Source organism: Puma concolor, chromosome E1 (assembly GCF_028749965.1).
Source record: "Puma concolor isolate L17-30 chromosome E1, mPumCon1.1.hap2, whole genome shotgun sequence".
NCBI lineage: Eukaryota > Metazoa > Chordata > Mammalia > Carnivora > Felidae > Puma > Puma concolor.
Window position 1 is genome coordinate 61,326,573 of NC_141680.1, and position 16,269 is coordinate 61,342,841.

A 16,269-nucleotide genomic window follows, 5' to 3' on the forward strand; every position below is an offset into this window, starting at 1 on the left:
CGGGTGAACCCAGGGGTCCCTGACACCCCGTGGCCTCTCTGCAGGGGAGGAGAGGCCAGGCGGAGGATCGAGGCTTCCGCAGGGGCAGGGCAGTGTCACGAGCAGGTTCCCATCACCTTGAGGACAGCCACGCTCCAAGCGACTTCTCCCAAACAAGGAAGGGCCAAGAGAGCTCAGAGGCACCTCACAGAAAACGAGGCAAAACCCACAGAGCATCACCTCCACCACGACGGTCCCCAGTATCTGCCAGCCACCACCAGTTAGCCCGGGAGAAGCGTCCGTTTCGGGACCAGAAGCTTCCTCCTGTCTGGCCGCCCACCCCACCTGGGGCTTCCGGAAGGGCTCTCGTGGACAGACTCACAAGGACACGCGCTTTAGGTCCTGGACTTGAAAACCTCCGTGCTGCCTGACACGTGGCCCATCAGGACAACGTGCTGCTGATGGCACCCAGACCGAGGCCGCCCATGGAGCCGGGCCACCCCTCCTGGACCGCACGGCCCCCTCCCCTGAGCAGGTGGTCGGGGGGGGGCCCTCCCCATGCCGTCTGTTCCCCCCACACCGACCGGCTCAGGGACACCAATTCCCAGAACTCGTGAGCTCGAGTCTTCCTGGCTGGGACTTGGGTCGGAGCCTTCTGGAACAGCAGAACCAGGCCCCAACCGCACCAGCCTGGGCGTCCCCCAACCCCACCCCCCTGCCGTCCCTTCTTCCCCGGGGCTGGCGAGCCCCTGCCTTGCTGCCCCGTCCACACCTTCCATGCCAGCACACGCGCATCAGAGGCTCCCTCTCTTCCCAGGGCCCCCCCCCCCGCCGACCACGTCGCGTCGGTCAGCACAGCCGTTAGCGGTGGGGAAATTAAGTATGCGCGCGCACGCACACCAGCCAATAACATTAAGTGTCATTTAAAAAAATGGGTTAAATAAGCGACATCACGGAGGATGGCCGTGCCGGGCTGATTATCCCATATTTGCACGTTTTGGAGGTGGGAAGGCTAGGAGTCTAATGACGGAATTATCACCCTAATGCCTTTTGCTGGCTGGGAATAATCCCGGGGCAACAGCTGCCGCGGGGTTTTTGGCTGGTTTCCTCTAATTGCATCCAGATTAAGGGAGCCCTGCGAGGCCCTTCCCAGCCCTCCAGCGCAGCCTGCCCTCCAGGAGCCCACACATCCAGGTCTCCGGCTTCCGAGACCGGCTGCTCTGAGAGGCGAAGGTCTCACCAGGGCCTGGCGCAGCGCACAGGGGTGTGAGGCGGGGGCGGCGAGGGTGGGCGGCACTTGGAAGGGGTCTTGGGGAGCTGCGGGAGCCGGGAGATGCAGCATGAATGCTTTGCAGCCAGGACCCTCCAAACTGAGGGATTCCCTGGACACCCCCCCCCCCACCACACACACACACACACACACACACGCACACGCACGCACACACATACACAGCAGCCCAAAGGCACAAGGTATCTCAGTAAAATGCACGGATGCTATCCTGCTAGATGGTGAGCCTAGAAGCACGCTTTCCCCTTGGGCGTCTCCTGCCTTTACAGGGGAAGCCATGCCCCTGACAGGAGGGCTCCCAAACAGGGTCACTTGGACCCAAGACTTCCCGGAGGTGGTGGCAGACTGTATGGTTTGTCACCCTCTGAATTCCCAGCCCCTGGCCGTCCCTGCGCGGCTCCTCTTGCTAAAGGGGAGGGTCCGGCTCCCCACCCCTGGGTGCTGACTCCGGCCATGTGACTCGCTCCGGCAACGGGATGACAGCAGGTGTGGCCTCCCCCAAGGCTGGGGAAGGCGCCCGTGCATTTCTGCTTCTGCACTTTTGCCTCGAGCGGGGCTAGCTCGCAGGGGGCGGTGTTCAAGAGACATGGCGCAGTGCCAGGTGTGACCTGTCCACCTGGGTGTCACCATCCCGAGCACACCCAGCCAAGACCAGAAGCACCCAGCCTAAACCGCTGACCCTCAGGCCTCATGCGAGACCGCCAGGCTTGGGGCTCATTTGTTACGCAGCACCGCCGTGGCGACGGATAACGGATGCTCCCGTTTGTGTGGATGTGGTGTCTACGGCAGGATCGGTACAGCGCCTGCTTAGCCGAAGCCTTTTCCAAAGCAGACCGGGGGCCAGCACAGAAAGGCACCCCCCTCTCCCCAGAGGCAGAGCAGGTGAGAAGTCTGCCCCCATCCAGCCTGGACCCTGCTGCTGGGCTGAAACAGCCAGCACCCCAGGATCTGCGGGCCGGGGTGGGGGCTCCAGGAGGGTCTCCCCAGAAGGCTCTGGGACAGGAGCCCCGGGAACTTGGAGATGCCAGTGTTGGCCGCCTTGCCTGCGAGAGGACTTGGGCTCACGGGGGACCGAGAAGTTTTGAGGGAGGGGGCCGGCAACTTCCTCTCTTCTGTGGATACACATCTTTTTCACGTGGCCCCAGCAGCATTGTTTGCTCTCCAGGGAGGAGAGCTGAGAGCGGGAGGAAGCCTTAGTTGGGGCTGTGTCTCCATGACGACCCCTTCGAGGGTGTGCGGGAGGGTTCCCGCCTCCACGATCCCAACGGTTCAAGAAGCGGCCTCCTCGTGCCAACGGCTGCATGGACGCTCTTCGGCTGGCTGGGAACCCTGCCATACCCTCCCCCGTCCACCGCTAGACCCCGGCAGGGGCGACGGCGTCCTGAGTGCCGGCTACATTCCTGCGGTCCACTGCCGCGCCCGACCACCTGCGAAGCTGACTTACGGAAGGCCCAGGCTGTGGGCAGGCCCGGGGGCACGTGGGAATCTTTCTAGTTCTTTTGGGTGCCTTTGTCTCGGTTGGTTACGTAACGCACCACCACTCCCCCTCAGACGTTGTCCATCCTGCCTGCACACACGGCCCCCGGCTGCTCGCTGTGTTCGGTGAGGTGGACCTTGGACAATGTCAATGATGCTCACGTAGAGCCGCCCCCACTACGGGAGGCGAGTCCGACAGCTCCCGGCAGCTCGAGGCTCGGGCTGTTTCCGAGGCATACCAGGAGTATAAAACATCTACACGGACACAAAGCCCCGAGCTTCTCACACCCTCCATCGCTCCCACATCTCTCTGCTCTGAAATCACCGGGCTTTCGTTTTTTGTTGTGTTTCGTTTTTGCAGACATCTTCCTATGAGCCGTGAAGCTGTGCAAAGCAAGACTGGCCTGCTCAGAAAATGGGGCCCGATGACGACGTGTGTCCAGCGTGCAGGGATGTCTCGGGCCGGGCCGGGCCCCCATTCTGTTCTGCATTCCCTGTGCTGCTGGCCGAACAGGCCTTCTGGTCCTTCCTCATCGCCCGGCAGTGTCGCTGGTCACTGATGGTGCCGGGGGAGCCCCTGGGCCAGACGGAGACCCAGCCCGCCTGCATCGGCAGGGGGAACCGCCGTGTGCTCTGGTCCCACTGCTTCGGGAGGTGACTCTTCTCTGGGCAGCTGGCGGGGCTTAACTTCTGTCACTTCGAGGCTCTGCTGATGTCATTAACACGAAAAGGTCCCCTTCCTGTTGCCACAAGTCTCTTCTTCCTTGTGTTTCCACCGGCCCATCCCCACCCCCTCCCACGTGCCCAGGACCTGCGGGCGCAGGCAGTCCGACCTATCTGCGGAAACCGAAGCCGTCCCGAGGCATCTTGGGGCCCTTCTTGCCTTCTCTGGGGGGCCTGGGCGAAGGCGTCTCCACCGTGCCCCCATAGGGGCAGCTCTCCCAGCCGGGGTGGTGGCCCGTGCACTCCACGGCGGGTATGTAGCCGCTGTCCCACATGCCGGTCCCGCACGTCTTACACAGGTCGTGCAGGCTGCAGGGGATGCGGGGCAGGAGGCGGAACTGGTGCAGCAGACTCCTGGCCTGCGGAGAGAGGACACGACGACACGCAGTGGGCGGGGCTGCCGCGGGGGGGGGGGGGCAAGGAGGCTCCCGGGGGGCCTTCACCTGAAGGGGGAGCGGGGACAGGGCGACCCCTCTGACTCAGCCCCCAACCGTGGTGCCCGGGGGCCCCGTCCGCCCCACGGCTGCCCCGTGCAGTCTCGGCAGGGTCTGTCTCCCCTGTGGCTGCGGCGCCGACCCCCGGGTCCCTCCTCGCTGCCTTTGAGGGCCGCTGCCAAGCTCACACAACCAGCACCGCCAGCAGGAGCTGGGAAGTGGGGGGTGGCAAAGCTCACCGTCTTCCCCCTTCGTCCCCCCCTCTCCCAAAGCCGCCTTCTCCGCATCCTGGCTCTGGGCGGTGAGTCCGTGAGTGAGGTGCCCCAAAGGGCGGACCCCGTCTATCAACCCCGGGAATCTGTTCAGTCCACGCAGCGAGGGGCAGGCTCTAGTATCCGGGCCTGAGGGCCAGCCCCGTGCAGCCCAGCCGGGCCTCCCAGCCTTGGCAGGGAGCGCCCCCCGAAGGACGCGTGGGGGCAGGGCCTTCCTTCCGGGTGGGGGCTGAGCGGAGGGGGTCTGCATGGGAGGCGGGGCTCTGTGTGGGGGCGGGGCCTTCGTTCGGGGTGGGGGCTGAGTGGAGGGAGTCGGCGTGGGGGGCGGGGCTCTGCCTATGGGGGCGGGGCCTTGGCAGGGAGCACCGCGCTCCAACCAGCGCTTCGGGGCAGGGCCTTCATTGGGGGGGCGGGGCCTTGGCAGTGAGAGCCCCAGGGAGCTCGTAGGGGCGGGGTCTGTATTCCAGGGGGGCTGAATGGGGTTCAGGGTTGACGGGTGGGCAGGGCCTTGGCGGGGAGAGCCCCCGGGGACCCCCATACGGGAGTGTGTGCCGTTAGGGCTGAATTCGAGGGGGGTGGAGCTTGTGGGGGGGGCGGGGCTCTGCACGTTGGGGCGGGGCCTTTGCGAGCAGTCCTGGCCTGTGTTGGGGGGGATGCTGAGTGAGAGTCGGGCCTTGGTGCATGGGCGGGGCTTCGCAAGCCTGCTGGGTGGGGCCACGTGGGGGGGCAAGCACACGCTCACCTTCCTGAGAACCAGCTCCCCGTTCATGTGCATGGCCAGGTTTCCAAAGTGCAGGAGCATCTGGTCGGTGGCCAGCTGCTGCTCAATGACGTCATCCCCGTAAATGGCCACGATGGCCACGCAGATGAAAAGGTGGAAGTAATCCGTCTGAGGGGGAGGAGAGTAGGGTTCAGCTAAGGCCCCAGGTGGAGGCTGAGTGCAGAGGTGTGGCGCGAGGCTGTCTGGGTACACGTGGCCCCGGGCAAGCCGCAAGCCTCTTTTGTCCTCAGTTTCCCCACCTGCACGTGGGCCAGTGTCAGCGCCACACCCAAGGACTGCAGTGATGGGACAAGGGGAATGGGGCGCGCGCTCCCCACAGGCTGCTGCTGTGTTTGTGGGGAGCCCTCTGGATGCACTCGGTCACAGGAGGCAAAGAACACGCTCCCTCTGAAGTCTGGCCTGGGCTCATTCCGGTCTATTCACAAAGGTGCGTTTCTCAGGCTGCGTCAGAATACACTCCGGTGGGCAGTGGGGCACGCCGGCAAGAAAGAATTTTCTGGCGGCCACCCACTGGTCAGTGTCTTCCTGCCTCCAGGCTGAACATCCCAACTTCTGCCCCAGAGATGACCCCTAAGTTTCTTGCTAAGAAATCGAGAAGATCCTAACGGAGAGGAGCACCACAGCTTCCTGACGGCCCCCGTGGAGTGCTACGATGATCCTGCTGTCTTTCGCGGACTCTGCAAGGACTCCTCCGAGGATCCTGCTGTCCTCCTTGGAGACCGCCTCCCACCACTGCCCGGCAACGCCAGGCACGCGGCAGGAAGCCGGCACCCGGCGGGCTTGCACTTGACTGGGGTGCATTCTGTGTGCTCTCCCGCCCGGACGCTTTGAGAGCGCCCCGCCTTTGACTCCACCTCGATCCCAAGGGCAGAGGAAGAGGAAGCAGCACCAGGAAGCCCGTGTTTAGTCTCCCAGCGTCGACCCGCCAGCCAGACGGAACAGCTAGACTGGGCCGGGCGGAGCCCACAATTCCGGCAGAGCTAACAGCCAGCGCCTGGCCTGCTCCGGACAGACCGTCCCCCAGGCTGCCTGGCCCCTGCCTTTGAACTAATCCGGAATGGACTCGCTTGGTCTCAGAACGTTCCTTCTGCAGCTATGTGAACTCCGGCTGGGGTGGGAGACAGCGGAGTTCCAGGAAGGGGGTGTCCAGCTCCTCTGAGAGGGAAAGGTCGGGAGGACGAGGCGAGGCATGTCCTAAATAGGGCCGGGCAGCAGGACAGAGCTAAATTCATTCCCAGGACAAGGCCTGGGGCAGCCTAGCCCCCTTGCCCCACGCTAATAGAAAATGGATAGAATAAAGCCTTTCTCTCTCAGGGGTCGCTTTAAAGGAGCCTCCCCCCACCGTGGCGCTCACTCTTGACAAGCATACCCCCACTACCATTATGGGACCACCTCCACGCCCCCGGGGCCAATGTCATCAAGACACTAGGCCAACGTGGACGTAAACTTGTTTAGTGAACTTCAGGCAAGGTGGCAGCCACCAGAGATGTCCACGTGGGCTTCTCCCGTGGTTTTCACGAGATTTTGTGCAACTCGGGGTGTAGCCAGAGCACAGAGATGAAAATCACCCTGCAAAGTGGCTGTGGCTGTTGGGCAACACTCGAGTTCACTCGTGACGTCAGCCTAAACGTGACGTCATGAGGGCGGCCAATTCGCTGGTGGGAAAGCACACGATGAAGCCTTGCGAAGCGGACACGGTTTACAAAAACGATGTGATCCAGCGTCTTGGACCCTCCGTGCCAGTGGTTCCCTTGATGAACGCAGAGAGTTCGCCCCGAACGTACCCGCCAAGCACGCCGCTCCAGGCGGGCAGCAGTCAGACCCGGGTGGGGGTGCGAGAGCGGGCGGAGGGCACGGGTGGGCGAGTACATAGACGGCCTGGGGCACCAGCCGTGTGTCTCTGGACTCGCTGCCCCCAGACATGCTCCTCCAGCAACATCAGGAAGGCCGGGGCACGCTGGGGCACGTGTCTGCGGGCCGGTGGGGCTCCCACGTACCTGCAAGGCCTGTGTGACAGGAGCGGCCCGGCTGCCAGTGAGAACAGAGCCGGCTCCTCCAGAAGGGATCCCGGCCACCTCCCAGAAGCGTCAGTACTATTTTTTTTTTTACAGGCTGATGGATTCCAAGAGACTTGCACATCCGGCTTGTTGCTAATTTGGGCGTTAACGCCCTGTGATGGCCACAGGCTCTCGGGGGCTTTGCAGAAGAGGTGCTGATAACAGTGAAAATGTGCAGAGGGACGGTGGGGCCTCCAGAGGGGCTGCTGGGGATGCAGGGTCTCGGGCTCTCTCACGGAGCCGTCCTGAGCGAGGAAGGAGGGCGGGGCGGGCCCGGGGGCCTGGCAGGTGGGCACAGGCGTCCTGGGCTGCAGGGGGCCTGCTCACCCTGTGACGCCGTCCTTCACACTGAGTGGCTGTGGCAGCAGGGAGCTCGGCCCCAGAAGGTGGTAATGAGCCCAGCGAGCGGGCAGTCGCGTCTATCTCAGTTCGGGGAGGCGAGCTGCAGGTCTGAAGCCAGCCCCACGGGGCCAGCCGGCAGCTGCGAGCGCGGGGCTGACGTGTGGGTTACGGGGGCAGGCGCCGCAGAGGAGGGGCCCCTCCAGCCGGCGCGCGGGCCCCCGCCCTCTTTGCGGGGTGCGGACGCTGACCGGTGCCCGCGCTGGCTCACCTGGTAGTGGGCCCAGCAGGCCTCCCAGATCCGCAGGGCCTCGGCCTCGGGAAACTCGCGCTTGAAACACAGCAGCAGCCAGCGGTGGCAAAAAAGCATCTGTAGGCCGTCCTCGCCCAGCGACACCAGGTGTTGGTAGAAGCGCAGGTGGGTCAGTCGCAGCAGCTCCCGCAGGTAGAGCTGGGGGCGAGGCCGGGACCCGTGAGGCCTCGGGCTCCACGCCAGGCGCCCGCTACCACGGGGGCCCTTCCTCCGGCCCCCCCACCCAAGCAGCACGCACGCCCAGCGCCGGGCTTCCGACGGCGGCCCGTGTCTGCACCCGCTCACTTTAATCTGCTGCTGGAATCGGCTAGTTTATCCCAGACTTCCGATCACTTGGGGGCGTGGCCCTGGCAGGGCCAGGAAGAGCAAGGTGCCCGGCTGCGGTGGGAGGGGCCACACGGGCTGTTTCTGACACCCCTCCTCCCGGGAAGGCGAGCAGATGATGTGTGGGCCCCGCCCCCCGCCAGCCCAACCACCTCCCCCTCCGAGACCCATCATCTTCCAGAGCTGACTTGGAGCAGGGAGGGGGCGTTTCTGAACCCCAGGGCACTGGATTCCTGTGCTTGAGGTCACCACCCAGTGACGTGGGACAACATGGAGGCTGACTTCAGAGCCATCAGAAAATGATCTCCGGCAGATAATGAGTCACGGGGCCATGTGCTGCGTGAGCCCGTCTGGGGTGAATCGTGTCAGACCCCGTAATTGTCTCCCCAGGTGCCGTGGAAACCTGACATCACAAAGCTGATGCAGAGAGAGGGCAGCGGGGGCAGGGGGACCTGGGGCAGGGCTCCGTGGCTCACAGGCCCCTCCCATGCCAGCAGCCCACCATCCCACTCAAGACGGCCGCTGGGGTGGTCCTGGCCCTCGTAGGGGCTGCTGCTGACCGGCCAGTTTCTGCACGCTCTGGCCCGCCACAGCGTCAAGACCGACAATGCGGCCTGCCCCTCCCAGCAGACGTCCCCACCCCCCCAACCCAAGCACCCCTCACCCTCCCAGCCCTGCCTCCCGGATCCTGATCCCCCTCCCCCCACCCATCTGCGGGTCCCCAGCTGTGCCCTGCTCCCATTCAGTCAGTCCTTGGCCCTGGCATTCGAGCCGCTCCACTCAGCTCCTCCCTCATCGTACGGGACATATCCGGTCCCAGCCGCACAGTGTCAGTGCCCGAACCTGTGCTCAGCCGAGTCTGGGCAGGTCCCGAGTGCTGCAGGGTCGGCCTGATCTGCCTGCATCACTTCCCATCTCCGCCAGCTCCTAGGCTGGGGCTGTCTCTGGGACAGGGGAGCTGAGACCACATCCCGGTGCCCTCCACCTGGCACTCGGCAGGTGACTGGAACACACAGCTGCCTGGTCTGTGCAGGGTGGGGGGGGGTGCAGGAGGAGGGGGCGAGCTGGCTGGGTGCCGCAGGGTAGGCCTGCTGCCTCGGATGGGGTGTGGCGACTGCCCAGGGGGCCTCAGGAGCCTCCCATTCCTGCCCACTCAGGCGTCCTGCCGGCCTCGGACTGTGTAGGGAGCAGCCCGGATGCACCCGAGGGCCCATTCTGTGAAGCACAGGGCCAGGTGTGATGGGCCTCCCTTTCCTCACTCCACCAGGGAGCCTGGGCTGGGATGCCACCTGCAGGGAGGCGGGAGGCCACCAGGGGAGGGGCCTCGATGCACAGCCCAGCCTGCAGGGGGCATGGGGTGGGGGTGGCACCCAGCATCTGGGGACTCCGAATAGCGTGTGTTCCTCCCAGGGAGCCGGCCGGGGCTAAGCCCCCAGGCCCCGTAGGCAATGCCCACCCTGGCTTTTCTGCTTCCTGACCCACAGCAGCCAGGCCACGCGTGGCCACGGAGACCCGGCGGGAGGTGTGCTCTCTCCCAGCACACTGTGACCCTCAGCCCCAAGCCTCACCAGCTGTTTCTCCATATCCTCGTCCCGAGGAGAGCTGACGAAGATCGTGTTCTGCATCAAACCCACAAAGCACCAGAAGGTGTCTGATTCATCCAGGACCTCGGCCAGGATGGGCGCCACCAGGTCTGACATGCCCTGGGAGTAGCCGATGGCGGGGTTGTAGACCGCGTAGTTCAGCAGGATCCTCCTGGCGACACAGTGCAGAGTGGTCAGTGCAGCCCGCCCTTGCCGCACCCTCGGTGGCATGTCACCCAGGGTGGAAGGACCCGGGGCTGCCAGGGATCCCCCCCTTCGCTTCGATCGCAGAACGAGGAAGGCCGCTCTGGGGACTGTCTTCAGACTCTAAGGCAATGGAGTGGCCTATAGGCCAGACCCCCAGGGGAGGAGTGTGGGTCCGATGTTCTTCCCAGTGCCTGCCTGTGACAAAGGGTGGGCTGGCGGGGACATTTTTATGGGCTGCTAATTTTGTGCAATTATTTGCCAGGCAGCAGCGTAAGGTCAAAGATGCCAGCCTCGGGCTCTGTGTGGCTTTATGGGCTGGAGGACCACCAGGGGAAGGCTCCCCCTGGGCTTAGTGTGAACCAAGCAAAGGCAGACTTGGTGGATGCCCCGGGGAGTGCGCGGCCTTGCTGGTACCCAGGGAGGGGCCTACAGGGCTTCCCGGGGACGCCGTGGCCACGCGATGTTGGCTGACGCAGCCTACAGTGGCTAATGTCCCTCTGCTTTTGGGGTGTTGATTGTACGAACCTGGGAGAAAGCCCCCAAGCCGAGCAGAGGCTACACGCTACTGCTGCCGTTCCTTGACTTCCCGGACAGACGGACGGCCGATGGCCGAGGAGGCCCCGTGGGGTAAGGTGACACTCCCAGAGAGGCAGAAGAGGCGGTGAAGTGGGGAGGGGCTCTCCTCCCCTCGGGAAGGAACCACACTGGCCAGGGGAGGCGCGTACCTCATGCTCTCCACGTTCGGATTGTCCTCCCCCCGGAAGAACTGGTTGCTCCGATCTGTCCGGACCACATCCTTGTCCACGGTGAACTGCACATTGCGCCAGAACGCTCTGTGCTCTTCAGGGGTCATGGAGAGCCTGGCACAGAGCAGGGCACCCGCCCGGGGCTGAGGAGCAGCACACACTCCTGGCAGGGCCTGCCCCTCCCAACCCCTGCTCTCGATGGGGGCTGGGTGTTTCTGATGGGGGCTGGGTGCTCCCAATGGGGGTGGGTGCTTCCGATGGGGGCTGGGTGCTCCCGATGGGGGATGGGTGCTCCCGATGGGGGATGGGTGATCTCGATAGGGGCTGCGTGCTCCCAATGGGGGTGGGTGTTTCCGATGGGGGCTGGGTGCTCCCGATGGGGGCTGGGTGCTCTCGATAGGGGCTGCGTGCTCCCAATGGGGGTGGGTGTTTCCGATGGGGGATGGGTGCTCTCGATGGGGGATGGGTGCTCCCGATGGGAGCTGGGTATTCCCTTGGGGGCTGCGTGCTCCTGATGGGGGTGGGTGCTCCCAATGGGGGATGGGTGCTCCCGATGGGGGCTGGGTATTCCCGATGGGGGCTGTGTGCTCCCTATGGGGGCTGCGTGCTCCCGATGGGGGCTGGGTGCTCCTGATGGGGGCTGTGTGCTCCTGATGGGGGATGGGTGTTTCTGATGGGGCTGCATGCTCCCGATGGGGGCTGGGTGCTTCCAATGGGGGCTGGGTGCTCCCGATGGGGGATGGGTGCTCCTGATGGGGGCTGCGTGCTCCCGATGGGGGATGGGTGCTCCCGATAGGGGATGGGTGATCTCCATAGGGGCTGCGTGCTCCCAATGGGGGTGGGTATTTCCGATGGGGGATGGGTGCTCCCGATGGGGGCTGCGTGCTCCCGATGGGGATGGGTGCTCCCGATGGGGGCTGGGTATTTCCAATGGGGGCTGGGTGTTTCCGATGGGGGCTGCGTGCTCCCGATGGGGGATGGGTGCTCTCGATGGGGGGTGGGTGCTCCCGATGGGGGATGGGTGCTCCCGATGGGAGATGGGTGTTTCCGATGGGGGCTGCGTGCTCCCGATGGGGGCTGGGTGCTTCCGATGGGGGCTGGGTGCTCCCGATGGGGGCTGGGTGCTCTCGATGGGGGCTGCTTGCTGCTGCGGCTGGCAAACCCTCCAGCCCCCTCCCCCCCCTCCACTGACTTGGGGGTGTGCATATCCGAGGCTTTCCACGGGTCCCCAACACAGCCTGGGGTCAGCCAGACCCAGAGAGACCTCCCCAGTCCGGCTCCGGCTGCCCTCCCCCAACCCCCCCCCCCACCCCAGCGTTCCTGGCGGGATGTCAGTGCCTAGTTAAGTCTGTTGAAAAAGAACTCTAAAACCTTGACACAGAGCTAAAGAGCAGCGCTGCGGATAATGACGGCACTTATCCAAGCCTATCACTCCGTGCCTGGGACCCATTTTCGAAAGAAACTCTGGGTCACGGAACGTATTATCAATGCGGGATTGCGCCTCAAATTGCCTTTGCAGCTGACATGCCCCTGGGCGGCCGGGGCGGGCGGGTGGCCCTTACCTCTTCTGCTGGATCTCGGCATATTCCTTTCGCTTCTGCGCCCGCAGCGCCTCCCTCTCCTGCGACGTGGACTCGTGGCTGTAATACCGCAGCAGGAAAGGCCAGACCTCCCCCCGGATTGACACATCAATGCCGCCGAAGAAAATGGCCTGCAGGAAGCGGCAAAAGTTGGGGAGGGGCCCAAACAGGGCCGCTCAAAGCACCCCCAAATCCCCGGAGATTTGTGTTGTGGTGGCTTTGCGGGGCCTTCCTGACAGCTGATGCCTTGATTCACATCGCTGCAATTTGCACATGTTTGGAGGGGAGAGTGGAGGCCCTCCATTCCCATACAGGAGACAACCAGGCTCATTTCAATGTCAATGCCCACCCTGGTGTGGCGCTCCGACGAACGTATCGTTCTCACGTCGCGGCCTAATCCTGGTTTTGGAAGCGCCGCATTGCGCCGCGAGCTCTTCTATACAGGCTGACGCGGGGTCCCCCAAACCCGCTCCGGAGGGTTTCCTTTTCAGCGCAGCCCCTTTGATTGCTACATGGGCGCGTTCACACAGCCGCTCGCGCCGCGCCTCGGCCCCCCGGGGAGGCGGCCCGGCGGTGCCGCCCGCCTCCCCCCTCCCCGCGGGCTGGCTCACCTTGCGCAGTTTGTACTCCTCCTCCACCTGGCCCAGCTCGTTCAGGTGGTGCAGCCAGGCCGCCACGTCCAGCCTCTTGTACACGCCCTCCTCGGGGTGCGTCTCTGAGGAGGGCAGCTTGGGGCGACGGATGGAGAACTGTATGCACGTCTTTTCGTCGGCGACCTGCTGGCCGGGAAGACACCTCGGGGCGATGTGCACCTCACTGGTGCCCGCCCTCCCCAGGACGCCAAATACCCCCCCCCCCACCCCCCTCTCTCCTGAAGGCAGGGGGCGCGCTCTCCCCTGCACGCAGACCCCGCATGGGCGAGCGTAATTAGCCGCAATTAAAATGAAAATACCTTCATCTTAACATCAATCCCTCCCCTCCCCCTCGTCCCCCCGCGGCCGCCCAGGCTCCCCGGCCCACTCCCACAGACCGACCGAGACCGTGGCCCCCTCGCCACCGCCCCCACTCTCTCCGCGACCCCGGCCGCAAAAACGGAATTAATGCCTCGTACGGCCCAACTTCCCTCTGCCGGGAGGGCCTGCAATAAATTACATGTGATTGGCCACAGACAAAGGGGCCGCTGTTCCGCGAGCAGGGAGCCCGCCTGTCAGGTTGTCTCCACGGGCAGTCACGAATCCGGGGCAAAACTGCGGCTGACATTTAATTCAAAAATCAAAGGTTGTTCAATGTAGGGGGAAAAAAAAGCCACGCTAGTGTAATGAGGGAAGCCAGCAGGAGGCTCGGTGGGAAGGAAGGGAATCTGAAAGTCAGCCCCTTTCTAATAAGCACATACAGTATCTTGAACAGATAATTAAAGAGCTCTTATTACATTTGTATGTAGATTGAGCAAAATATGGCAGGAAGCCTTGTCAAAACATGATTTTTCAAGTGCACAGCACTGACTTTACAAGAAGCCCTGGGCACAGGCTTCAAATCCAAAGTTGCTGCCCTCTCAGCCGCCCAGCGACCGCGGACAGGCTCGGGTCACACCCCTCCGAGGCCTCCGCGCGGGGAAGTCCCGGACCCTCCCCGCCGTGGGAGGGAAGAGGAGGGGAGGGAGTCTCGGCAGCAGGGCGACTCCCACGGCGGGGCCCTCCGGTCGCCCTCTGGGCTACCTGGTCCTTGAGGTGCGTCTCGGTGCAGTATTTCCACTGCTGAAACACGTCGCACAGCTTGTCCAGGCCGCCGTGGTGGAAGTGGAACACTTTGTACTGGCTCTCCCGGCTGGCGATGACCAGCTGGCCGCTGGTGCAGGCCTCGTCGCTGCGCGGCCGTAGCAGGGGGAGGGAGAAGGGAGCAATGAATATGTAAACGCCGGGTTTTATTTCCAAGTATAATCAGAGGCCCCTATCGCTGACCCTCGGGGCAGGAAACAGGAAGGCCCCGCGGAGTCTGGCTGCGGGGCCACAGGGGGACAGTTACACCCACACGCGAGCCATCGCCCCCTGGGGTGAGGAGCGCAAGCCGGCCCCCTCCTGCGGGGGCCGGGAAGTAGGACTGTCCTCGCTCCCTGGAGGGCTGCCAGAGCGGCCTTGGGTCCCCGGCCCCAAGCAGTGACACCCCCCCCTCTGGCGTCCCCCCTCTCCGGTGTCCCCTCCTCTCTGGTGCCCCCCCTCCCTGGTGCCCCCTCTCCAGGAGATCTAGGGGTGGATGCCATTAGGTGGAATCAGATTTTGAGCCCAGGTGGGACGGCCTGGAGGGCACCCTGGGAGAATCCTCCGGAAAACTCACTGCACATCCAACTGGGTGTTCGGCCCAACCCCGGCTGCCCTTCCCTGAAAGGCCAGACTGTGGCTCTGGGTCTGGGACCCCTCCAGCGACACGTGTGCTTCGAGCACAGGTCTTCCGCGGGGGCCAGCGTGGGGCTGGGCCACCCTGCCTTTCGGGAGCGATTGGATGTGGCTGCTAGACAGGACGCTAATAGGGACGGTCCGCCCACCATGAAAACGGGGCGCCTCCCCCAGAAAGCCACGCCCCCTTCCTGCACACACAGGCGGAGCTGCAAAGCCTCTTGGGGGGATGGAGGGGGTGGGACCCTGAGGGCGCATGGAAGAGTCTGGAAGCTGCCCGGGCCCGGTTCCTGGGGGCAACCGTAGCGGGCACCCCTGCCCACAGGCTCAGTGATGTCGGGAAGCAAGCCCCGACTGGACCCGAAGCCCCCGCCCGCTGGGCCCCCTGCAACCCCAGCCAACTTCCGGGAAGCCGCGGAGACAGGCTCTCACCTGAAGAAGAGACGGAGGGAGCGCATGTGCCCCAGGTCCACGCGGAACACGCCGCAGATCTGCTCCAGCGCGCAGGCCCTCTGGGGCTCGTCCCAGCGCGGGGTCTGCAGGAGGCCGTGGCCGTCGGGGAACCGCAGGGGGGTGTCGGCGCCGCAGGGGGAGCTGGGGGAGGGGGTCACGTGAGGGCCACGCGGCTCTGTGTCCCCGCCGCCCCGGGGACAGGGCAGGGAGGGCGTGGGGGACACACTTACACCCGGGCCCAGCTCAGACACGAACACAGACAGACACCCGTGAGCCAGCGAGCGAAGGAACGAACGAATGAACGAACGGGTCCCATTACAGTCACACATGAAATTACATTTCATGTGGAAGGGAAGGCGTGTTTTGATCAAATTGCATCCCACACGGACAGAGGCAGTGAGTGGCCCTAATGACAGATGAGCCCCCCCACAAGCCTTCCCTGTGTGACCTTGGGCGGGTCACCAAGCCCCTTGGAGCCTTTGTGTGGACATTTGCAAAGTCAGGATAATAACAGGCCTTTGTGCATATGATCAAGGGCTGCAGAGGGCTCGGTGCTGGGCCCCCTGCTGCCTCGTGATCCCTTTGGACGGGGTGGGGCTTCTGTTTGAGTTTCTACCGGTTCACCATTTTCCTGGAAAAATAAAACACTGGTTCTGTTTATGGTTCAGTAAGGAAATTATCAATACCAATAACACAAATAATGCACATTTATTAAACACTCAGTATGGGCCTGGTCCTGTATTAACCACCTCGCATGGGCACGTATCACATATAATCCTCGCAATAATCCTTTGAAAGGAGCGGTGCCATTTACCCCCATTGTACAGAAGAGGAACTGAGGCCCAGAGAGGTTAAGGGGCTTGCCCAAGGTCACACAGCTGGCAGGCGGTAGAGTTGGTTTTTGGACCCAAGCTTGGAGAGCCAGGTCCTTACCGCCATACTTGCCGGCCTCTAAGCTCCAAGTTCAGCAACACAACCCCATTTATTACGGTTTTTTTTTTTTTTTTAAGTTCCTGAATTTGTTTAAAACCCCAGTTGCAAAGCATTTTATTACGTGGATTCCGCCACACCGCAGGCTAAGTGCCATCTGTGGAGATTTAACAGTAGCATCTAGCAAAAGCCGACGAAAATGTAACCCGAGTAAAAGCAAGCATCAGTTCTGGGCCCCCACCCCGGCATCCTACAGAGAGGTGACAGCAATGGCCTTCTCCAGCTTCCCTGTTTCAGCCCAGAGCATAAAAGCGTCAGAGACACTTAATCCCGAGGTGCCTCTTCCTCAAAAAGGCACCAGTTCCCTGCACGAAGCCACAAGGGGTGGTTCACG

At 63.5% G+C, this 16,269-nt stretch overlaps 1 protein-coding gene across 4 annotated transcripts in view; it reads right to left on the reverse strand.

The window, feature by feature from the left end:
- Nucleotides 1-896: 896 nt before the first annotated feature.
- TBC1D16 (TBC1 domain family member 16) overlaps nt 897-16,269 on the reverse strand; it is a 74,088-nt gene continuing 58,715 nt past the window's right edge. For 3 of the 4 annotated variants that reach the window (XM_086688240.1, XM_086688239.1, XM_086688237.1), the window contains exons 4-12: nt 14,925-15,086; nt 13,818-13,965; nt 12,714-12,881; nt 12,085-12,233; nt 10,502-10,636; nt 9,555-9,741; nt 7,621-7,800; nt 4,915-5,061; nt 897-3,825 (exon numbers count right to left, since the gene is read on the reverse strand). In XM_086688240.1, the coding sequence (XP_086544366.1) occupies nt 3,577-3,825; nt 4,915-5,061; nt 7,621-7,800; nt 9,555-9,741; nt 10,502-10,636; nt 12,085-12,233; nt 12,714-12,881; nt 13,818-13,965; nt 14,925-15,086 (1,525 nt within the window). In that variant the 3' untranslated portion in view covers nt 897-3,576. The remainder of the gene's footprint in view (nt 3,826-4,914; nt 5,062-7,620; nt 7,801-9,554; nt 9,742-10,501; nt 10,637-12,084; nt 12,234-12,713; nt 12,882-13,817; nt 13,966-14,924; nt 15,087-16,269) is intronic. The other variant, XM_086688238.1, reaches the window with a different exon arrangement.